Here is a 24,998-nt window from a genome sequence, read left to right as displayed (position 1 = left end):
AGGTGCTGAGTCAGTTGCTGGGGATTTTTTTTTTTAATTTACAGCTAAGACTATTGAGTCTCTACAACTGAGAAAGAGAGAGATTTTCACCTGCTACTTTCCTAGCCCCTACCCTGAGAGGAAGACGGAAGAGCTACATAAGGGATGACACAGCTACTGTAACTTAGACAAGGAGTAGGGTAGCAAGACTCTTTAGAAATTTTGTTGTTTGGACATCAGGGCAGAGTCATGCTTACAGATAGGTAACTCAAGTCCTGCCACTGGGACTCAGTTGTGAAGATGAATGACTACAAAAAAATGACTTAAAGCAGCCACAGATTATATGTAAATGAGTGAGCATGACTACATTCCAATAAAACGTTATTTATGGACACTGGAATTTGCATTTCATATAATTTTTCTGTGTCATGAAATACTAAATAATATTCTTTTTCTAAATTGAAGTATAACTGATGTAATATTATATTAGCTTTAGGTGTATGTAATAAATTTTCCCCAACTAGTTAAGACAAATATAAAAGCCATTCATAGTTCATGGGTCATACAACAGAAGGCACAGTTTGCAGAACTCTGCAGCTACTTAACAGGGACTAGTAACTATCCCCAATGCCCAGGTAGAGACAGTGCTGTTGTTCTGAAGTTCTGTGTGTAAGTGAACAGAATCCTCCAAGCTTTACCTAAGGCTTTTTCCTAAATGATATCCATGCTCAACCTGGCTCCCACTTCTTTCCTCCTTTCAAACAGCTCATGAATGGCTATTATTCAACTTGATTTAAAAGTGGTTAAAATCGACTTGCTCTTGCAAACCTAGACAAAGTTAGTCACAAAAAGGAAAACTCTTGAAGAGGAGGCCAAGACTTAGCCCACTGCTAATTCTGCTTCTTAAGCAGCAAGCTAGTTATATTTGTTATTTATTCCCCTTGAAGTGAGAACAACATCACACTTGTTTACACACTCCTAACCACCTCCAGTAAGATTCCTTAGTAAATAGGCAGACTTCAGAGAGCCTTCTTAAAATAAGGGGGTGGTAAATCCCTGGTTAACAAAAAAGATCCTTTTCCTTGAGTACTCGGATAAACAGAGGTTTTACTGATTTCTGGGAGTAACTGGTTCCAAGCACAAGCTGAACTGCTAAAAAATAAATTATCCAGGGGTCTTTGCTGCACAAGTAGGCAAGCTTTCTTTAATAGGAAAAGGATTATACATTAAAGTGCAACAGAGCCTTCTAGTCAATGAAACTAGCCTGGTAAGGCTCCACTGTAAATGAAGGTAAGTGCTCTGAAAAATGCATTTCCTTGGCCTGGTACCACATGTACCATTACAACCCAGAATTCCTAGGAGGCAACTGAGTCACCCAGGCCCCCCTTACCTTGTTTTGTGTTACATTTAAGAACTCAAGCAGTAGCATCAGACAGGTTTTGATGAGCCTCCCAGTTGTGTCGCTTACTAACTATACAGCCTTGAGCCTCAGTTTCTTCAAAAGTAAAGTGTTCAAAACTCAACTATTTATTTTATACCAATTCCATTTCATCATCCTACACCAAAAATAACATCATATTGAAGCTAAAGGTGAAGGAAATTGGATCTGTCCCTGGTCTTTAAGCAGTTTACTCAAGTTATTTTGTAAGACCTCACATGTTTACTATATAGCAGTGGTCAAGCCTACAAAATCCCACTTTGTTCCATCAGGCTAAGGCTGTCTGGCTAACGATGGGCCTACTTATAAGTAAGTCAACACTCACTCGCCGTGTTCACTGTGAGCATGCAAATAACAGGAAGACCCTAAGTGGGGTGTAGAAGTTGTTCTGATCTGCTTTTACTATAAGTAACACGTGGGGTGAGTTAACATCTTGGGTGCTATTTGCTTGCCTGGACAATCTTAGATTCTCTACCACTTACAGTCAGATATTTACTTATTACTGACTACAACTGAACAAATATGAATTAACTTCTTGGTATTCAATTCAGTTCAGTTGCTCAGTCGTTTCCGACTCTTTGTGACCCCATGAACCACAGCATGCGAGGCCTCCCTGTCCATCATCAACTCCCAGAGTCCACCCAAACCCATGTCCATCGAGTCGATGATTCCATCCAACCATCTCATCCTCTGTCGTCCCCTTCTCCTTCTGCCCTCAATCTTTCCCAGCATCAGGGTCTTTTCCAATGAGTCAGCTCTTCGCATCAGGTGGCCAAAGTACTGGAGTTTCAGCTTCAACATCTTGGTATTGCAACACACTAAAAGCTTGCAATTTCAAATGACGTTGTAGGCTGAAACTAACCATTTTAAAGTACAGTGATCCATAAAGATATATGTAAACATAAGTTGGGCTTATACTTTGGGCAACACTTTGGCCACCTGATGTGAAGAACTGACTCATTTGGAAAAGACCCTGATGCTGGGAAATACTGAAGGCAGGAGGAGAAGGGCACAACAGAGGATGAGATGGTTGGATGGCATCACTGACTCGATGGACATGAGTTTGACCAAGCTCCGCGAGTTGATGGACGGGGAAGCCTGGTGTGCTGCAGTCCATGGGGTCGCAGAATTGGACACGACTGAGCAACTGAACTGAAGTTGGGCTTCCCTCATGGCTCAGCAGGTAAAGACCCATCTGAAATTCAGGACATGCAGGAGACTTGCATTCAATAACTGGATTGAGAAGATCTCTTAGAGAAGGAAATGGCAATCCACTCCAGTATTCTTGCCTGGAAAAATCCCACGGACAGCAGAGCCTGGCGGGCCACAGTCCATGCGGCTGCAAAGAGTCAAACATGACTGCGCACACATGCAAATGAACCCTGTGACTTATCTCATAGGGTTGCTGAGATAAAATGAAAATTTATTCAGTCCAAAGCACCTTAAATGTTCATCTCTGTGTAGCACTAAAAGGGTCAAGTAAAATGGAAAGCTGTCTGACCTTTACAACTGCTCTGGTAAACTCTACTTACCAGTCATTAAATACCCTTAGCACGTCACCCAGGATAAGGCAATGCAGACATACAGAAGGAAGTTCATTATTCAAACTCATAACACAAATTCATACCTGTTTTGGATTTTAAAGTTCCAAGAGCCCCAACCTCCCATATTCCAAGCAAAATCTAAATTCAAATCTCTTTACTCTTACCTAAATTTTACCTAGAGTTGTGCTGTCCTGCATGAAGCCACTAGTCACACGTAGCTACATTTAAATAAAATTTGAAAATTAAGTTCTTTGGCCACATGAGCCACATTTCAAAGGCTCAACAGCTTCATATGGCCAGCAGCTACCAAGTGGAACAGCACAGATTGAGAACAATTTCCATCATGAGAGAAAATTCTACTAAACAGTGCTAACTGAAAATCCTGAATCCAGGTCAACACCTTCCTTTCACTAGTAAAGAACATGAGGTACCAAGCTGTGTGATTTGCTCATCACAGCTGACAAAACCAGGACTGAGACTTCCTTTGTCCTGACTCCTTACCTAGCACTCTCCTCTCCACCAGAGACTCCTCTGCTGGAGCCCTGTGGGGGGCCTTGGCCCTACATAGCAAGACACTATGCTATGTAGTTCCTTAAGGTCAGCAGAAGTTTACCTGGCTAAACTGCCACCTCAAAAGCAGGGCACTTCTGTAGAGCTCCTGGAGAATCAGAATCTCAGTGAGGGTCACCCAGAGGGCATTTCAATTGAGGTATTTGTCCACTAAGGCATCAGTCAAATCAGTGATTTTAAGTTTCAGGAGAATGGCAAGGAAGTCCCATTTTACTAACTTGTCTTTGTTCTCTAAATACAAGACAAAGTGGTAATTTTTACCTTTGCCTCTAAAGGTAATTCGGAGAAGGCAATGGCACCCCACTCCAGTACTCTTGCCTGGAAAATCCCATGGACAGAGGAGCCTGGTAGGCTGCAGTCCATGGGGTCACTAAGAGTCGGACACGACTGAGCGACTTCACTTTCACGCATTGGAGAAGGAAATGGCAACCCACTCCAGTGTTCTTGCCTGGAGAAACCCAGGGATGGGGTCGCACAGAGTCGGACACGACTGAAGTGACTTAGCAGCAGCAGCAGCTAAAGGTAATTAACCAGTACAAGATCCTCAGGATGGTGATTCCCATTTCACATACTCTTCAGTAGTGAGTAACATTTTCACAAGGGCATCTCTGTAGTGAAAATGCTTCTTTCCCAGGGGGCAGAGCTTAAAAAGAAAAAAGGACTTGTCTAACCTGAAAATGTACCTTCTTGGGCCAGCTCAATTAGGACAGGCCCATTCCTGCAGCTTGTCCTCCTTTGCTTCTAGTAAGTAGGCCCTGAACACCTGGGAAGTAGTGAAAGTGTCTCTAAACCTCCTATGCTACACTGGCCCACCAGCTCAGCCTAAGCTGCCTTGTTTCCAAAGGGTGTGGGCCTCTAATAGCCCCAAGTCCACACCTTGCCTGACCACAAAGGTATCCAGTAGTCACACATCCTATTACTAATTCAAACGAGGGCCTTTTTGTCTAGAATATCACTACTGACTGTGCTTGAAATGCATTGTCAAAGTGTAAGCCTGAATATGTATATGCTCTTTAGAAGCCTTCCTGGTGCTAATTGGCTCCTTTTTTGGTCCCATTATGAATTACTCCAAATTCCTATGTATATGAAAGTACAAAAATTGAGTAAGTATTAAGGTTCAGCTATGGGCGTTGTGAAAAAACAATGAACACTGTTTAAGAGGCTGAATTACTACAAAACTAATTATAGGCTTCATATGAATCACAGTCGTCATCTGCTCTCAAGGTCACCCAACTACTGACAGTTGAAACCAAGTTTATCTAACTCCAAAGTCTGTATTTCACTGGTAAGGATGTGGACTTTGTCAACTGTCTTTCATTCCTTCTTAAAATGTGAGGCACAATGGGAGAAGGTGAACTTCAAATCTTACTCTATTCCATCAATTCTAAAACCTCAGTGTGTATCAATCACCTGGCTAACTTGTAAAACCTAGATGGTTGAGCCCTGGCTCCCGGGGTTTGAGACAGTAAGTCTGGATAAGGCCCAAGAATTTACATTTCCAGCAAATTCTCAGACAATGCTGCTGCTGCTGATCAAGAAACTGCACTTTAAGAACGAGTGCTCTATTCAAATCCTGCTACTTCAATCAGCGCCATCAGTAACTAAAGACCCCTAGTTCAATCCGAAGATGGTGAACTCCACAGGTTAGATCTCCAGCATTCCACTGAACTATTCTCCACTTAACCTTCTAAAGCCTGCCTTAACCATCCTAGGAATGTTAGTCTGAAAACCACCCCTCCCTCTTTGAGCGCCCCCTTAGTCACCCAATCTTAAAAGATGACATCAGGATCAAATAGCGGCTAGTTAACTATGGAAGCAGGAGGATCAGAAGTTTGATGAGACACATAATTAAACAGCTGCAAAATCAGTTAACTATCTCTGCTATTTATTTAAATGCTTGTTGAAAGGTAGAAGATATTTAGAGTGGGGATAAGTAACAAGCTTTTATAAACAGATTTGAACACACTGTTCTGGTCCCTTTTTAAATATTCTATAAATTTAACAGCTGGACCAATGGAGTAGGACCTTAATCAAATGAAACAAAGGAGACCTTAGCTAAATAAAACAGATCAGTTTCTCCAAAGGTGATTTATGGGTTACCTGTATTAAAATCATTTCGAACTGTTAAAAGGTATATTAAAAGTGCAGGTTTCTCAGTAGCACCACAACAGAATCAATTTCAAGGCAAAGGACCAGGATTCTGTAGTTTCACTAAGCACTCCAGGTGATTCTTATGCAAATCAGCTTGAGAACAATGAAAAAAGTGTAAAGCTCTCAGTGTTCCTCAGGTGATCATCAACTAGTTGGTGAACCAGGTGAGAGGGAGGATCCCATTTCACAACCAAACATCTGTCAGACCATATAAAATCTGTATTGACCATATAAAATGAGACAGTGCTCTTGCCCACTTCCTAGTAAGTAATGGGCAAACCATGTAAATTTCTCCAGCCTATGTCTATTCCTCCAGAATGAAAAACTGGAAGAGAACAATAAAGGGCTCAGTGAAAGCCAGAGAAAAGTGGTTACTTGTGGCTTGGGTTTAAGTGTTGACTGCAGGCAGATTTCACTGGAAAGGAAACTCAGTATTAAGGCTATGTCTTCAACACTGAAACAGGCTCTGAGATGTTTCTAACCCCCAAGGAGTTTACAATACTTAATGCTTTCCTAAAAACAGGTAGGAAAATGGAGATGGAATACCAAATTCTAGCTTTCCCAGGTGGCACAGTAGTAAAGAATCCACCTGCCAATGCAGGAAATGGATGCCCTGGAGAAAGAAATGACAACCCACTCCAATATTCCTGCCTGGAAATTCCATGAACAGAGGAGCCTGGTGGGCCACAGTCCATGGGGTAGTGACTGAGCGTGCACAGACACCAAATTCTGAAGACTAAAGAGGTATTCCTGGGTAAAAAGGAACATTTTAACAGAACAAAACATGATTACAGACTTGTGGGAGAAGAACACACACACACTGAACTTTTTTCTGGGAAATAAGGTTGCTGCAGAAGGCCTTTAAGAAAAGAAAGTTTTTAATAAATACACTGAACAAAAATTTTTTTAAACTTTACTATTTATTTCGTGTCTTAGGTCAGGCAGTGTGCAGCCTGCATTCCCAACCAGGGATCGAACCAGAGGCCCCTGCATTAGAAGTTCAGAGTCTTAACCCACTGGACCATCAGGGAAGTCCATGAGCAAAATTATCTTTGTTTTTGTACACCACCACCTAAAGGCGTGCACAGTTACACATGTGCAATCAGTATGGATTCTGTTTGATAGTCCTCTAGTCTTTTTTATGCAAACTCACTGTTTTCAATCACTTATAAACATATTTCATCATACTGTACTTTAAACTATTCCCCTAAGAACTTGAGCTCAACACAAACTACCTGACATCTCAATTCCAGGAGTTAGCTCCAGTCCTAAATAAGCTCTTTAACATTTTCCAGACTATCCAAGGAAAATTTTTAGCCTCTTGTTCACCAACCAAAATCTCTTTCCCCATAGAGAAAACAAGCACATTTCTGCTAATAGACAACTTCCCTGACATTCTGAGATTAGGAGGATGCTAACATCTGTAAAAGATTATAAAGTTCTGTGGAAGTGCTGATTTTTATATCACACTGTACTTAAGGGAAGAAGGTGATTTGATTTTTAGGTGGAAAGAGTTAATTAATTATGGTCAAACCATCACCTGCAAGGAGATCAAACCAGTCAATCCTAAAGGAAATCACTCCTAAATATTCATTGGAAGGACTGATGCTGAAGCTCCAATACTTTGGCCACCTGATGCAAAGAACTGACTCCCTGATGCTGGGAAAGATTGAAGGCAGGAGGAGAAGGGGACAACAGAGGATGAGATGGGATGGCATCAGCGACTCGATGGACATGTGTTTGAGCAAGTTCTGGGAGTTGATGATGGACAGGGAAGCCTGGCATGCTTCGGTCCATGGGGTCACAAAGAGTCATACATAACTGAGCGACTGAACTGAAACCATCACCAGCTGAATCTCTGATGAGGCCACCCTATCTGTCCTGGACTTCTCTACGCTCAGGTAGTTAACTGGGAGACCTTTCCTTTCAGAGCTGGGGTGTGTGGCCTTAGAGAGCTTTCAGTTTCAAAGTGAAGTGTAACAAGCCGGCAGATAAAGACTAGCCAACTTGGGCTTCTCCTCCCTTTTTTTTGTTTTCTTTCCTGGTTAACTAAAACTGAAAATTTTGATGTTAAATAGCAAGAACTACTGTTGCTGCATCTATTCCTGCAAAAGCACACTGATTGTAAGAATCAGGCAAAGTAAATCTAACGTTTAGTCTCAATCATTTTTCTAGTGTTCAAATCACCATACATAACACTACTACGTACTTTGAACCTTTCTCTAAGGAGTTTAATAGCTTTCGTGTGTGGCCCATGACACTTCATGGACTAACAAGGAGTAACAATAAGAATGTCGCAGAGGTAAAGAATCCGCCTGCCAATGCAGGTAGACACAAGGGAAGTGGATTTGATCCTTGGGTCAGGAAGAGCCCCTGGAAGAAGAAATGGCAACTCATCCCAGTTTCCCAGGACTTTAAGTACCGAGTCTGACCTCTAAGATTTCAGTTCTCCAAATTTAAGAAGATGGTGATTTCACAGCCTTTATTTCAGGCAATGCAGCTCAAGGATTTAAACTATTTCAGGCAAATATATGATTAGCCATTGTCATATGAATCTCCAGCACGGAATGTGACTGTTTCCAGTCACTGTGGCAAATCTACCTGTTCAGGGAAATCCGAAAACTAATCTTCTAAAATTTATGCAAAACAGGTGTCTGATAAAAAAATATAACGGAAAAGTCACAAAACTTAAAACTAGTTTATTTTTCTATTCCAGGTGAGAAAGGTATAATGAGTTTATAGGTATCCTAAAATTTTTTTTTCTGGAACAGTTACAAGTTTGGACACGTTTGGAAATCTAAGGTCCTAATTTCCCTTTTTTTTTGTTAGGGAGAGGGAAAAAAAAATCTCCTAGGATTGGAAATAAATGGAGACATCACTCTTTTTCACTGACAATGAAGCATTAGTTGCCAGAAAGCACCTTCCATGCCCACTTACCCTGGTACAACAGGAGCCTTTGTACTGAGGCCCAATGAAAACTATGGAATCCCAACAGAGGAAGTATACAGGCGTACAATTTACTAACTTCAAAGTATTTCTTCTGAGAACTCTATGGGTTTGTCTAGTTCATCTGTATTTAGTCACTACAGGTATTTACTTTCTAAATGTTTGAACAAATGAATATGGAAAATTAAAATTTCTATTTGTAATTAAATACAAAACTTTTAGTTTCAGATCTCTAAATACTGCCCCATCCCAAGGGGAAAGAGGTGAAAGTTATTCACTGGTGAAGATTCTTAAACTGTAATTTATCTTATGAGAAACAAAGTGGTCTGCACAGTCATACGGCCAAGGCAAGTCAGTACTCTCCTGAGTCCTACCCATCTCAGATTCACAGCAACACGATCATATTCAAGGTGCCCAAGAGACTCTTCTCTTGGGTAAAACCTCACAATACCCAAATTTAAAGAAAGTGAAGACGTTCCCTTTGTTCGGAAGACTACTCAAGCAATCTTTGAAAAGGTGCTTCGGTGTTTTTTGTTTTTAAGGACTGTCAAGGAACTCAAAGTGAACCTCACATGCTATTTAATAGACCCAGTTTACAGGAAAAGGACTAAGACTCAGAGATTAACTTGTTCAAAGACCACACTATTGAGCAGAAGTGGAAGAGCTCAAACTGAAATGTCCTTTCCACTATATTAACAGCTACCTGATTTGGCCAGGGGTTGGGGGGGACCCTCCTGACCCAAGACTATTCAAATTCTGAATCAGAGAAAAATTATACAAAAGAAAGAGGTGAAAGCTCTGAAGACTTTTAAACCCAATCCTATCTTTGACGTGCTGACATATTGAGGGCAACAGAGCCATGCAGTATTATATTCACTTTCCCACTGGTTTTTTTCTTTTTTCCTATGTACTTTAAGAACCACACATTCCTGAGACGTTTACTTTTACAAGACTTTACCTCTGAGACTCTTTAAAATTAGACACTATGCTATAATTTTGATCCTACAAATTTATTTTCTCTGGCCTATCTTTAACTGAACATTAACTTTGAAGTCTGCTCCTGTTGTGACAGTTCCCTGACAATCTTTCTGATCCATGGTATAAGATCTCTTAGTCTAAACCTAGATATGGATACACCAACTTTTATTTTACAGGGATTGGTTAATAGTCAGAAGAGAGTCGCATACACCACGCAGTTTGGTTAGGTAAAGACTCTACCAACTCTAGTCATATGCTACTTACTGTTCACTGTGCAAATGTCAGAAGATTTAAAATGTTAACAGAGAATATCAGTGAAGGAAGGAAAGAGCCACCAACTCACTACTTCAAACCTAACATGCAAAATAAAGCTCCATCTCAGAGCAGATGATGTTTGATCAGAGTTTAAACTTTAAAATGTGGGCACAGAGACACCATCTATTCTCATCTAAACCTCAGAAGTCTGTGAAGCATAGAAATACCATCCTTGTTTATAGATGAGAAAACATGGGACAGTGGGGCAAGTTTCATAGTAAGAACAGGGACTTATCTAGACTTTTCTGATTTCTATTCCAACTTTCTATTTTACCACAGCTGTTCAAGGGCATAGTATTTCCCCACAGGCTCCCTCTTCATCACCTACACCCCTACTTCAGTAGCAATCTGATTCCAGTCTTAATACCATAGCATCTCTTGAAGATGTAAGAGGTCTAAGCTATCTCTACCAGCATATAATTAAGGTCAGGCTATGATACCTCATTAGAAGCTTACCAACTACCACCTGACTGAGATTTCTGGAATCTGGGCCAACGCAGTATGCTAACAAAAAGGGGAGATAAGAAGGTGTAAAAAGAAAAGAAAATTTCCTTTTTTGGTCTCTGGGTCTCCCACAAACAAGTACTATTTTCACTAAATTCAGACTTAATGAATACAAAAAAGTGTCTACCAAACTCTCAAAATTAGTTCCCTTCCTACCACTTACCTTCTGCTGCCCTCAGCTGACTGCAAAGAAATAACGGGGCTACCTTACAGGAGCTGGGTAAAGCTGGTCAATGAGATTCCCTAATCCACTGATCTTGAAATCTGCTAGATCAGTTTTCTGCCCGACCAGCATTTCGACTACAAAGCTTTATAAATCTGAGCAGTCACATCTGGTAGCAAGCTTAAAATCTGACTTTTACTAACTGGCAAAAGGGTATATATTTCAGTGTATTCTAATGTAGGAATAACCTTAAAAACTGTTTTTTTGTTTGTTTTGGTAAACTCCAAATAGCCAAGAATATCTCCTCCAAGGAAGGTTCCTGGCCTCTATCTTTCCTAGGCTGTGCTGAGAAAAATACAAGAAAATGTCATCATGCCCAGGGATCTATTAAACTTGTTCTCAACAGCAAAGACAAATCCTCAATTATGCTGATTGCTTAAACACCTTTCGTTGAAGCTTATCTAGTGTCTCAGGAATGCTAATGAACTGAGTTCTTTGGTTCCTTAAATCCACAGAAACGTTAATTTCAAAGGATCAGAGAGGAATTTTAACAGACTGGTAGAGATGCACCTCTACCCAAATCTATTGGGGAGGGCAAAAGGGAGTTGTAAATAAAAATATTTACCATACGTTTCAGAAAAATTCTCAAGAACATCCAGAAAGGTAAAGGTGGCAGGGAGATAACTGAGTGGATCTAAAAATATGATAACAAATTCAAAACGAGTATCTACCAAAAAGAAATTTAAAACTTACATTACCAATATCTTTAACTAAAACTTAGAACATAAATGACAGATAAAGACACAATCCAAAAGTTGATAAAAGGTGGTCTTGCTTGATGATACTACAATCTATGTACCCTAGACATACACTTGAGTCACTTCTCTCCCAGTGTAAAAAATATTTAGAATTTTTTTGAACATACAAAATAAGTATCATTTTAAATAATATCTACATGTTACTAAATCATTACAGCAAACTACTAGTCATTTCCCACAACACTACCAAAATACCATTAATATCTAACAGATACTCCACTATAAGCTTCTTCCCACCTAATAAAACCAAGGCTACACCCACTGTCACCATACCACTCCCTCATCTTTATCCCCCTGCATGGTACCCAGGCCCTACGCTATCAACACAGAGCACACTGCACACTGCCCCCACCTAGATAGGCAGGTTGTAAGGGAGGGCAAAGGTTGGCAAAATGTTATTCTTCCATACCGATGGCCTCTATTTTAGATTTCCTACTTTAGCTACTGGCCTGAAGCCATGGGGATGGAAAGCTGCTACACAAACTTCAATTTACAAGGCATGGAAATATTAAAGACTTCTTTCAACTATTACTACTCAAAGCTTAAACACAATCTAAAAGCTTCTTTTAAACACAATATCTCATTCACTTCTAAAGGACGAGATTAGGAAGTTCTCTCATCCCAAACTTTTTACCTTAAGAAGCCAAATTCTCCACTTCTTGCCCAAATGCCCTCATTTTGCAAAGGTAATGATTTCAGAAATAATTAAGGGGCAGTCAGATCATCTTAACTATGAGATACAAAAATGTTAAGTGAACTGACTCTCTTCCCTATCCAAACACAATGAATGGACCATATTCTACCTTTCTTTCAAAGACAGTTTTTTACTTCAGGATCCCACATCAAATACTCATTTCAAGCATTTCCACTGCCTCATTCGAAAGTAAATAATTACAGTCGAATCTACTTCTCCAAGTGAACCAAAAACTTTATTGGAGTTCAACATAGTTTCATATGGAAAAGATGCAATCTCTCACAAAACACCTCCAAAGAAATAACTTAGGATTTGAAGAAAATCAGTATTCGGCAATGAGGATGGCAGAAGTTGCTAAAGATCCGTAACAGAACATATGCACTCACAGCCAACTACTAACAGGCACAACTACAGTATGCCTGAAAGAAATACATCCAGAAAGCACAACAGAATCATTTCCCATACGATTAGCAACAACAGATAACTGCTACTATCATTAACATACAACACAAACATATTTAGACTTAAAAGTCAGACCTTTTTTGCATCACTCCTTCACACACGTGGAAAACAAACAAAAAACCCCAAAGGCCTAATTTTAAATAAGCTTTAAGACATGTTAAGGATCTCTGGCATTTGTATAAATGATTACTAACTCACTGAGATCCAGAATAAACTAATGGATTTCTCTTCAAATTCTCACAATTTCCCATTTTTACACTGATGTTAAAAGACCCAGATTCGATTCTTGTTTTGCTACTATTGGTTAAAATGAAATTCTGGAACAGATCCTGAATTCCTATCTTCCATTTTACTTATCCAGTGGTGGCTCAGTTGGTAAAGAATCTGCCTGCAACGCAGGAGAACCGGATTCGATCTCTGGGTCTGGAAGAGCCCCTGGAAAGGGAATGGCAACCCACTCCAGCATTCTTGCCTGGAGAATTAGATGGACAGAGGAGTCTGGTGGGCTACAGCCCAAGGGGTTGCAAAGAGTCGGACACGAATGAGCAACTAACACACACACACTTAACCAAAAACAAGTATTGGTTGATTACAGTAAGCAATATCATCTAGTTTTTACTTTTCAAACCATGAGCTATTTCCGATTTAGTAACTCCTAGATATTATCATTTTACCGGTAACTTTGGAATTTAAAATGTTTCTGAGTTCTGACATGTTGGTAATCTAAAAAGCACAGTGTTGACAAGCAATTCTGTTTCATCTATAAAGATTCTACAGCAGCTCACTAATTCTGAAAAGGTGCCCCCAAGGAATCTGGCTGCAGTGGCAGGAAAGACAACGTTTTGCTTAAGTGTTTCCGGATAGAGTAAGAAGATGTGCCAGATTTCAGTTGATGGTGCCACCAGTTTGCTTTTTTAAAATGTGATGGGAATTTTCAGATAGCCCCATCATTAGCCTTTCCACCTGCCACCCCAACCAGTGCCCAACAGCACAGAAGTGTAACTATTAGCATCAAAAACAATTTATATTTAATTCCACCATCCAGTTTGAATCCACTAAACTAACTAGAATCAACACAAGATAATGTCAAACAATGATCCCATATGACATTTCTGAGAATAATCACTGATGTCTGATGAAACCAAGCATTATACTCTACTCATGCCAAAGAGGGAAGAACCCTACAACTCCAGAGTACATGGGCAAAAACTTCAAGCCCTTGAAATGGCAAAAGGACCACTGACCCCCAACCTGATGTTACCATTATCAACTCTAAAGACAGTTTAGCAGTCTGCTTAGTACTGTAGTAATGACTCAGCCCCACTTCAACTAGTGCTACCAACACTTAGAAAGGAAGTCTTTTCTCTTAGACAAAAAGTAGTCTTTTCTTTCATGGTTTCTGCTCCCCAAACTCACAGCAATACTTTAAACATAAATGTAAGTATGTTTCAATAAGAGATTTATTCCCAGCAGTATAGGCCAGAATGTTCTAAATTCTACACAATAGCAACAGTTTCAACTATTGTAAAGAATGAACTCCAAAGGCAAAAAATCCTTTAAATCTTAGAGGATGAGGGCAGGCAAATGAGGGATTTTTGTTTCAACGTATGAAATTGGCACAGTCAATCTTTAAGATGGGTTAGGTTCACTTAAAATCATGCTTAAGCAAACTCTTAATACAAAAATCAGTAACAACTTCTCTGAGCATAATTAAACATTGATTTTTAAAAACTGTCTTCCATATTTACATAAATCAATCACTAGTTACCAGTGTATTACTTAACAAGCACACAGCTACTAATACCACATCTTCTAGACAATATTTACAAAGATAATACACTGTCAGACTCTCAGTGTGGTGGGGAAGCAGTTACAGTGCTTCTTCTCATGAAGGAGCAGGCTGAGATAAAAAGTAAGCAAACTATCAACTCTTTCCCTCTCGCATTTTTCAGCTCTGTACGAAAGTAGAGATGTGCAGCTTTTAATTTTTTCATGCTAGAATCATATACAGACAGCTAAGCTTGTGAGCTCTGTAGTGCCCAACTCACTTCCCTTGGGAAAGTCAATAAATAGATCTAAGTCTCAGTTTCCTCTTCTCTGGAAATAGAGATAATAGTACCTAATTCGTCAGGGTTATTCCAAGGAAGAAATTAAACTAGATGATCCAATGGGAAGAACTGATGAGACTCATGCCTGCCTGGCAGACAGTAAACATTCAATAAATATTTAGCAATTATTGCTGTTACAAGTGAAAAAACACATTCTAAAAGTTTGGTCTCTACAAAAACGGCAAAAATCTACCCAGCCTACAATCATTCACAAATTCAATAGTTCCCTGGTATAACCTCGGTGAGGTTATACACTACATTTTGTTTTACTACTGGATAGATTACTCAGCCCAGTCTGAGTCAAAAAGAACACTTCTCATAAGATCCTACTTTCCTCCAAGAGAGGTCAAAAGGACTTCTGTCCTCACCTGCCACATCCTTTCTCTGCTCCTACATCCCAAAGAAACCTGTCTCACACTGTGGCTTTCTGAATTGCAGGAGCCTCACCTCCCTATTTTAAAACTCAAATAAGGTTGGCTAAACACAGTTAAGAAATACCCCAAGCCCTGACACTCAGCACCTAGTCTTGCACAACACCAAGCTCAGAAGCTCCCTCCTCTGAGAAATCTCCCCACCCCCAGACAAAGTTAAATTCCCTAGTCACTCCCGAAGCATTTGGGGTACAGGTTTGCCCCAGCACCTACCTTATAATTAACTAATTCTGTCTCCCCAAACAGACTGAAGGCAGGAGCAGCACTGTGGGAGCGGAGGGGTTCAGCTCCAGCACTAAACATAGTGCTTTAGCACATACTAGGTGCTCAAGAAATGCTACACTTTACCCAGATTCTCTCCTTGCAGATTACATCTCTTGCTGGATGCCCCACTTGGAAATCTGAACATAAGGTTGCTCTCTGTAGAGTAGGCTAACACCATGGACTGCTGATTACAACATCAGAAAAGCTAGTCAGCTTCTCCCATTGGAGAGGTTCCCGGAACCCAAATTCAACTGAGCAGGATTATGTACCATCAGAATCAGTGGGAATTCCCAGCACAGAAGTTACCTTTTCCTTCAGCAGGACTGCTGAAAAGCTCACAGGGTGAGCTTTTTAGTGGGGGAATCTTCACAGGGTAACTGAAGTGGAAATACTCAAAGAATAAATGCCTCGATTTGGCTGAAAAGGGTTCAAAAACATAAAGATCTGGCAAAAGTCAGTTAGCTCTCAATTCCTGAAAAACAGCCACTTCTGAAAAAGAATGAACAGGAAGCAGGGGTGGGTACTGGCCACTCTTCGTTTCAATAAATAAAATCTTTTTTTTTCCTGCCCCACAGCCCACAAGAGATGGCTAACACATCAGGCCAGATGAGATGTTCAACAACCTCTCCTCTTGACAACTACACTAAATTACATTTCTAAAACAACACTGCCTTAGGAACCTCAGCCCCACTGAAAAGTTCTGGTCAGTAATACTTTAATTAAAAAAAAAAAAAGGAAATCAATATGCCTGAGCCCAACATTGACAATGGATGGCCCATAGAGGACTTGCAAACTTTCTGAAGGGAGGTACCACTACCTTTGCAAAGAACACAACTTGGGGAAAGCAACCTCAAAATACGAAGCACTCCACAAGGAGGGCTTTAGTTTTAGAGCCCTATTTCCTACCATAAACATCTTACTCTGGAAGGGGGAAAGAAAAAAAAAAAAAAACAACAGTTGCCGAAGGGCAGCTTTCATTCTGGAAGCAGAAAAGGAAACAAACAAGAGAAGCAGTAAGCAGGACAACCCCCCAAATAAAGTTCTCTTTGGGCAAAAATAGTAACAATTCAGGCTCGCACCCTTCCCTCTGGTGAAGTCTGTGATTTATACGGCTTTGCTCCGCAGAAAGCTCTTTCTGGGCAGCTCAAGGAAGGAGCCGAGGGAGGGAGAGAAAGACACACAGGCACAGAAAGGAGAGGAGAGAGAAAAAGAAAATGGCGCAGAGACTAAGTCCCGACTGTCGACAAGGCGACTTTCCCGGGAGGAATCCGGGCCCGGAAAGGCTGCCCGAGGCCCGGCGGCGGGCGACGCGGGGTCTCCGTAGCCCCCTCTTGGGATGGCCGCGATCTGGGGGGTCTGGGGTCCCCGGAAAAGGGGTCCAGAGGCGGCCCGAGGGGAACAATGGGGCCGGTGAGCGAGGAGCCGGGACTTAGTCTCTGGGACGCCATGTCTGTCCTCTACCCGGCTCGGGCCGGGCGCGGGGCCGGCGGCCGCGGAGTCGGGGGTCGGAAAGGGGGGCGCACTCACCATTCAGTCGGAAATCCGCCTCGATCTGGGGAGAGAAAAGGAGGGACCATGAAACAACAGGCACATTCACCCCGCGGGCGGCGGGCAAGCGCGCGCGGCCGGGAGCCGGGCCCACCCTGCGCCCCCCGGGAAGAGGGAGGCCCCCGGGAACAGCCTGAAGGGCCAGCCAGCACCCCCAAACTGTAAGTTGGCGGCTTCCGCCCAGGTCCTGGGGAGCCGACGTCCGCCGGCTGGCCGCCCCTGGCCAGGGGCTCTGGCCTGTCAAAGCAGCCGGGCCGAGGCCGGGGCCTCTGAGTCGGGGGTCGTGGAGGGCCGAGGCACGGCCGGGGGCCCGGGCGGGCCTGGCAAGGCCGTACCTGGGAATCGTTGTGGAGATGGTCCCCACTCATGTCGGCCGGAGAGGCGAGGGGCGCCGAGAAGACGCAGACGGTCGCGGCCGGCCTGTGCGGGCGGACAGGAGACACCCGGAGGCTCCGGGAGGCGCGGGGAAAAGGTGATGGGGCGGGCTTAAGACTACCGGAACCGCTGAGGCGGCGACAGCGGCGGCGAGGCTGACTGACTGCCGGGCGGGCGGCGAGAGCAGACCCCAGCAGTTGTGTAACAGCCTAAGTTCGCATTTCGGCTCACGGCGCCTGCGCGGCCGCTTTTAAAAGCGACGTCGCTGACGTCAGAGGCTCGCGGAAGGAGGCCGACGGTGGCGGGGCCCGCCCCCTCGCGCTTCCTCAGGGGGGACCCGGCTTTGCAACGCAAGCCCCGCCCCTTTAGCCCTCGCGCGCCTCTGCGATTTGCATAAGGAACTGACTCCTCCCACGGCCGCCCCCCCAGAGCAACCTTCTCTTCCTCTCTCAGCGCCTTTTCTCGGAACCCAGATCCCTCCCCTGGGCAGTGCGCAGGCGCAGCCGGGACACCGCCTCCCGGTCTGGGCCGGCAGCTCGGCCACGTGGTGGGCCTTTAAAGGCCGCCGCGGGACAGCGTCAGATCCCAGCCGAGCTGGTATCCCAGACGCTTCTGCATCTTCCGGGAGCTGCAAATACCTTGGCAGCCGGGTCCCCAAGTTCTCACCAGCTATTCTTCGCTCGCTAACCAGAACCCGAGGCTGCTTGGAGGGAGCCTTTGTCCAGGCCTTCCAACTTCTGGATGATAGCACGCCCACTTCTTAAAATGTACTTAAATTGTTCAACCCGCCAAAGGTCTGGTTTAGCCCCAGTTTTCTGCCCGTACGTGTAGTCCCGAGTAACAAGAGGCCTGATTTCGTTTGTGCGTACTTCAAATATCCCTGAGCCAGGAATTGTGCTAAGAAAAGAAGTGGGGTAGGAGCCGAATGGAACCGAATCACGGGGTAAACACGACCTGACTGTGTACCCCGCTGTGTCCTTAGCGCTGCGAAGCATAGCGGGGAGAAATTGGAGAAAGAACCGCGGCTTATGGCGTATCTACTGGGCTCTCCGCTCTCATTTCTCACAATAGCTCCGTGAGGTCGTCTATTTTGCTAAAGTTAAACTGTGTCAGAGAGTATGTGTTAGTCGGTCCGTCCTGTCAGACTCTCTACAACCGCATGGACTGTAGCCCACCAGGTTCCTCTTTCCATGAAATTCTCCAGGCAAGAATACTGGAGTGGATAGCCTTTCTCTTCTCCAGGGTATCTTCCTGACCCAGAGATCTAGCTTGGGTCTCCTGTATTGCAGGCAGATTCTTTACCATCGGAGCCACCAGGGAAGTCCAAGTGTCAGAGATAAGTTAACCTACTAACCTTCCTGACATCTACGTTTGGATACCTCACAGGTTTCTCCAAGGCTTATCTTGCCTTCTTCCTCCACCATGCCTGCGAGCTGAATCGCTAAGTCCTGTCCCACTGTGTGACCCCATGGACTGTAGCCTGCCAGGTGTTCAAGCAAGAATATTCGAGTGAATTGCCATTTCCTCCCCCAAGGGATCTTCCCCACCCAGGGAGCTAACCTGTGTCTCCTGCTTTGGGCAGGTGGATTCTTTACTCCTGAGCCACCTGGTAAGCCCCCCAGCTAGAAAAGCTCCACCCTGCACACCTTCCTCTCCATTTCTCAGAAGTCCAGCTGATTGCATTGCTTCAAGCCTCTCTCCCTCACCCACACACCTGTGAAGTGTGCATTATCTCCTGCTTGAATTCTTACGTTTCTAACAGGAATCCCTACTTCCTCCCTTCTGGCCCTCTCACAGCTACTCTGCAGCAGTAGACAAAGTGCTCTTTCAACACCAGGTCTAACCACTATCCGTTCCCACAACTTCTCTCATCTTAGGACAAAGTTCAAACTTCTTAAAGTAGCTGCCAAGATCCTGAATAACTGGCTTAATTCAAGCGTGACCCTTGTGAATTTTCCTAAATCTATTACCGCTTCCTTTATTATTATTGCTACATATGAACCTTCAAGTTGTGAACTTTCAAAGACGCAAAGGTGCCCCTGTATGCCAGTGGTTGTACTGTATTACTGTACCTTTCAAGGTGCTATACTGTAAGATTAAAAAAAGAAACATTTTCTTGGATGTTTCTGTACCCTGGTGGTGCAGTGGATGGGAATCCACCTGCCAGTGCAGGGGACACAGGTTCATTCCCACATACTGTGGAGCCACTGGGCCTTTGTGCCACAACTACTGAAGCCCGAATGCCTGGAGCCTGTGCTGTGCAATAAGAGAAGCCATCACAATGAGAGTACCACTTCTGGAGAGTAGCCCCCACTCTCTGCATCTAGAGAAAGCCTGCAGGCAGCAACAGAGACCCAGTGCAATCAAAAATAACAAAATAAATAATTTGTTTTGATGTTTTATTTTTTGTGTTGGTTTGTTATGTATTACTGTGTGAAAAGTATTATAAACCTGTAATAGGACAGTGCTATATAGCCAATGATGTTAGTTGGATACCTAGGCTAACTTTGTTGGACTCACGAATGTGCTCTCAGAACGGAAGTCATGCGAATGTAGGGGAATAACTGTACTTAATGTTTTAATTCATTCCTCTTCTTTCTTCAGTTTCATCCTAAGTAATAATGTCTATGAAATGATAATGTTTATGAAATCATTTACAGATAAACTACAAACAGTGTTCATTCGTGGACCATTGAAATCATATCTAGTGGCAAACACTTTAATTCTAATTTATTGAAAAAAATTAATGCTTGTGAATGCTTCAAAGCTCAATCTTAATATTATTTTCTTCCTTCCACACTCCCTGACTCCTCCTTCCTGATCAAGATCAAGTGTCCCCCTCACTGAGTGTCCTTTCCCTTTGTGACACTTATAACTTTTGTTAAGTTAGTAATGGTGGTAACTGGCGATTTTATGTCTCGCTGCTCTACAGAATGCCAGGTCTGTGAGGGCTGGGACCTTGTCTGTCTTGCTTAGCACTTGATCCCCAGCACCCAGCCAGAGATCCTACAGAAGAGGCATGTGATCAATGAGGGAATGAAAGCAGGGTAGTACAGTGGTTAAGACCACACACGAAAGTCAAACCAATCTAGTTTTGAGTTCTGCTCTATAATATTGACGTTTATAAACATATAGTTATATATTATTATATGTTTATATATAGCTTCAGAAGGAGGAATCTCTTGAGAGAAATTAGCAGAGATCTCATTATAGATACACACACACACACACATATAGTCATATATATATACTCCCTGTTTATTAGCTCTTTGACATCAGGCAAGTTGCTTAACTCCTTTGAGTCCCAGTTTCCTCATCTGGACAATGATAATAAGGATGGAATTTTTAAAATTATTTACTTTTGGTTGTGCTGGGTCTTCGTTGCTGCGCGTGGGCTTTCTCTAGTTGTGGCAAGCAGGGGCTACTCTTCATTGTGGTGCAAGGGCTTCTCATTGTGGTGGCTTCTCTTTTTGAGGAGTAGAAGCACTAGGGCTCACGAGCTTCAGTGGTTGTGGTGCGTGGGCTCAGTGGTTGTGGTTTTCAGGCCCTAGATCACATGGCTTAGTTGCTTCATGGCATGTGGAATCTTCCTGGAGCAAGGATGGAACCCATGTTCCCTGCATTGGCAGGTGGATTCTTATCCACTGTACCACTAGGGAAGAACCGTAAGTGTAGAATTTTAAGAGAATTTTTTTTTAAGCTTTTGGAGAACATAACTAGTAAGTGGTGAGTTTTGTGTTGACACTCAGGTCCTCTTACCTCCAAAGCTATGTTCTTTCTTTCAAGCAAGTTGCCAGAACCAGTTTCACCTTGCTTTTGGATTCTTTCATCGTAGTCTTTCCATCTTGGGATCAATCGCAGGCAACCAGGTGAGGTATGTGACTCCTACTTGTTTGCTGCAGTAAGGCCAAAGTAAATTTGAGGCGTGCTTTAAGGCAGACAGTGCCTCCTAACACTTCTCCACCACCACTCTCCAAAGCCAGGGAGAATCTGCATTTATTTCCCAGGTACCTCCAAGGAAGATTGGAGTAGCCATGAAAACACAACACTCATTCCAAAAGGGCACACAAAGCACAGTTCCCATGCACAAACATGCAGGTATCTGGGCACCTTGTTATAGACTGAACTTCCCTGCCAGAATGCATGATGACAGTGCTTTGAGGCTGGCTGTCTTACTCAAGGCCACCTGGCCCCTCTCTGATTCCTGATACTTCAATCTGATGTCCCGACAATATGGTCCACCCACCCCTAGTACTTGAGAAGACTATAGATAATGCCTGTATAGACATCTTAATTTTAATGATTATGTATATATTTCCATGTGTATGAGAAAAAAATTTTAACCACATCAAATCCTGGTTTTAAGGATATCTCTGTTGTAGGAGTCAGACACGACTGAGCGACTTCACTTTCACTTTTCACTTTCATGCATTGGAGAAGGAAATGGCAGCTCACTCCAGTGTTCTTGCCTGGAGAATCCCAGGGACGGGGGAGCCTGGTGGGCTGCCGTCTCTGGGGTCGCACAGAGTCGGACACGACTGAAGTGACTTAGCAGCAGCAGCAGCTGTTTGGAATGGGGCTTTTTAAAAAGTTGATTGATTTAAATAAAAATGTGAAGGAATGGCACAGAGGGAACATATAAGACAAACTCCAAAAAGGTTAGAGGGAAATAAATGAGGCTTGGGAAACATTACTTTTTAAATCAAGACTGCTCACTCATGGGCCATCCCAGCCCCTGTAAAAATAACTAGCAGATGACAGCTGATGTTGTAGGCTTGTTTCCAATGTGAAAGGTGGATGATTTATCAATATTCCACTAAAAGAAGGGCTCCATATACAAATACATACATCGTTATGATTTAAAATTAAACAGGTCCTTTCCAACGAGACTTCCTAGAGTTGTCCATATGCTGACACACATGGCAGGAAGCATCTCCAAAATGTTTGTAAGCCCAGAAATCTTTTTTTTTTAATCCCCAGAGTGCTTCTTAAGACTGGGCTCTTTGGAATGACCAGCCCTCAGGCTTCTTGTTCTAGATGGTCACCCAAGATACAGCCCATAGTCATTTGCTTCTGACTTGCATGAGAGTGTTCCTGTTGCCTTAACCCAAGTCTTGGCTCCCAGAAGTGAACATGTCTAGGGTTGTCTGAACAACTTTTGCTTTTCAGGGAACCTGTGCTTCTGCACAGTGTACACAAATGTACAAATATGATGTTGTCCCTCTGGCTACAGTTGTGTGACCCAAGCTGAGCCACTCAGATCAACTTCCTTGAGACTTTGGAACCAGGAAAAAGAAGGTGGTTTGGTCTCTCTTCCTGCAGATGGATCTGTAGTATATAAATCAGGAAGCTGCCCTGCTGGTATTTTCTGCCAAAAGGGCCCGAGAGAGCTGGGAGCAAGAAGGAAAGAAGGAAGAGAAGAGAAGGCCCTGATGGAGTTCAGGGTCCTCAGTTCCTAGTATCTCTTGAGGCTTTATTTCCCTGGATCCTGTGCCTTTAAATAAATTCTCCCTTTTGCTTCATGGAGGTCTGATGGGTCACTAAAGACCAAGAACTCTACGTTATACCAAGTCCTAATCTACACTCGACTCCTACGCACTCTCAAGGCCTCTGTTTTCTTTTGGTCCTGGACCTGGGCCCCTCTTGTTATGGCACCTGAATGCCCCCTAGAGTTTTGATCTTGGATGTTGGCACAGCCTCGACTGGCAATTCTTGGGCAGCAGCATCTTCTAGTTCTCCTTTCCTATGTGTGCCTTGCCTAAGAACCTGCTGCCCTTTCGAGACTTAGATGCTGCTCAGAATAGAACCTGCTTGATACCTCAGAAAGGAGATCCAGACTGGCCATCGAAGTAACAACTAGACACACCCTTTGCCTGTTGGTAATGGCCCAGCAAAGGTTCAATTTTGTGGAATAAAAAAGGAGCGGAACAACAGAAAAGCTGGCAGCCCTGGAGTCATGGAATGAGAAGTGAAAGTCACTTCGTTGTGTCCAGCTGTTTGTGACCCCATGGACTTCTCCAGGCCAGAATACTGGAGTGGGCAGCCTTTCCCTTCTCCAGGGGATCTTCCCAACCCAGGGATCAAACCCAGGTCTCCAACACTGCAGACGGATTCTTTACCAGATGAGCCACGAGAGGACAGATGATAAAGATTTAGGAGCCTGGTCACGTGGGGAGTCTATTTTCATATTCTTACCTTGTCTTCCTGCCAGAAGAAATCTTTTCTGTGATGAGGACATGTATTGATTCCACCACTATTTCCCAAGAAATGAGGGAGTATATTGGTTATATGTGGGGGCTTCCCAGGTGGCTCAGTGGTAAAGAATCCGCCTGCCAATACGGGAGACGCAGGAGACGCAGATTCAGTCTCTAGGTTGGGAAGATCCCCTGGAGGAGGAAATGGCAACCCACTCCAATACTCTTGCCTGGAGAATCCCGTGAATAGAGGAGCCTAACAGTCTATATAGTCCATGGGGTTGCACAGAGTCAGACACAGCTGACTGACTAAGGACACACACACACGGGCTATATGATAGATAGGTACTATGCTATGCCCTGGGGACACAGATATTAATAAGACCAAATCCTTTTGTTGGAGAAGTTCCTAGTCTGATAACAAGATAAACATATTCCCCAACTGCTACCATAAGGTATGAAGAATAATATGGCAGAGGTGGCCAGCTACCAGTTGCTATGGGAACACTGGGAAGGAGGTGTTCAACTCACCAGTGGTGGCAGAGGGGGCAATATGAGAGACTTCTGGTCGGATGCCGTTCTCTAAAGATGTGGAGGCGGCCTGTGGAAGAAAAAGGAAGGTATTGCAGGAAGAAGAGCCACCTGGGCCAAGACAGAGCATCCTGGTCAGGGACAGCTTTGGTCAGGATGGAGCAGAGAATACCTGTGAAGATAAACCGGAGAAGAAGGCTGGGCAGGTGGGGACGCCTCCCTTGGTGATAGTGGAGCTCCCACAGGACAAGCCGTAATGGAGTTTTGAGGAGGTGTGAGACAAACCATGGGCAGCGCAGAGGGGAGAATTTGGCAGAGCTGATGCTGGAGATGGGCAAATTATCCAGGAGGCCCATGGAGACCACTGCAAGTGTCTCAGAAGCATCAATAAGCGCAGGGTTGGGAGGTCGTTTGGAATAACTGTGAAGAGGCAGCCCTTGAAGGGGACATCAGGATACTGACCTGGGACCAGGGTACTGCCCCAGGAGAACTTAGGACAGCAGCTCTCCCTGAATCTTCTTCTCACCAGATATGCTGCTGGGACATCCTGCTGCCCCTCGGGTCCAGTCACCTCCACATGGAGCACCAGCAGGCTGGGGGCAGCAAAGAGGCAGGAACTGGGGCTCCAGGAAATCCTGGATAATTCTGGGAGTGAGTACAACCCCAAGCTGACTCAGCATGACTCTCCCAAGAAAATGGAACAGAGATGACAGCCCCGCTCGATAACCAGCAGGGGTTTATTGACACAAAAAAACAGAAACGGGACTTCCTTGGTGGTCCAGTGGTTAAGACTCTGAGCTCCCAGTGCAGGGGACTTGGGTTCGATCCCTGGTGGGAGAAGTAAGATCCCACAGGCTACACGGTGTGGACAAAATATTTAAAATAATAATAGTAAAATAACCAGCAGGGAACAGCTTTGCCAAGATCAAGTTCAAAAGAGATATACCTGCCCGTGCCCCCAACAAACTTTTTAACTCCTACATCC

The 24,998-nt window shown here is 43.6% G+C and overlaps 1 protein-coding gene and 1 long non-coding RNA gene across 3 annotated transcripts in view; both read right to left on the bottom strand.

The window, feature by feature from the left end:
* TOP1 (DNA topoisomerase I) overlaps positions 1 to 17,813 on the bottom strand; it is an 88,049-nt gene extending 70,236 nt beyond the window's left edge. Inside the window, exons 1-2 of one of the 2 annotated variants that reach the window (XM_069548571.1) lie at positions 17,249 to 17,813; positions 16,893 to 16,917 (exon numbers count right to left, since the gene is read on the bottom strand). In XM_069548571.1, coding sequence (XP_069404672.1) covers positions 16,893 to 16,917; positions 17,249 to 17,281 — 58 coding nt within the window. In that variant the 5' untranslated portion in view covers positions 17,282 to 17,813. The remainder of the gene's footprint in view (positions 1 to 16,892; positions 16,918 to 17,248) is intronic. The other variant, XM_069548572.1, reaches the window with a different exon arrangement.
* Positions 17,814 to 20,528: 2,715 nt separating this feature from the next.
* On the bottom strand, positions 20,529 to 24,614 carry LOC138417920 (uncharacterized). Its single transcript, XR_011248338.1, has 4 exons — positions 24,476 to 24,614; positions 24,014 to 24,083; positions 21,048 to 21,184; positions 20,529 to 20,940 (listed from the first exon to the last, which is right to left on the bottom strand). It is a non-coding gene; the product is annotated as an uncharacterized lncRNA (long non-coding RNA).
* Between the last annotated feature and the right edge of the window lie 384 nt (positions 24,615 to 24,998).

This window comes from Ovis canadensis, chromosome 13, assembly GCF_042477335.2.
Source record: "Ovis canadensis isolate MfBH-ARS-UI-01 breed Bighorn chromosome 13, ARS-UI_OviCan_v2, whole genome shotgun sequence".
In the NCBI taxonomy this organism is placed as follows: Eukaryota; Metazoa; Chordata; class Mammalia; order Artiodactyla; family Bovidae; genus Ovis; species Ovis canadensis.
Note: the sequence above shows the minus strand (reverse complement) of the source record. Positions and strands in the feature narration are given on the sequence as shown.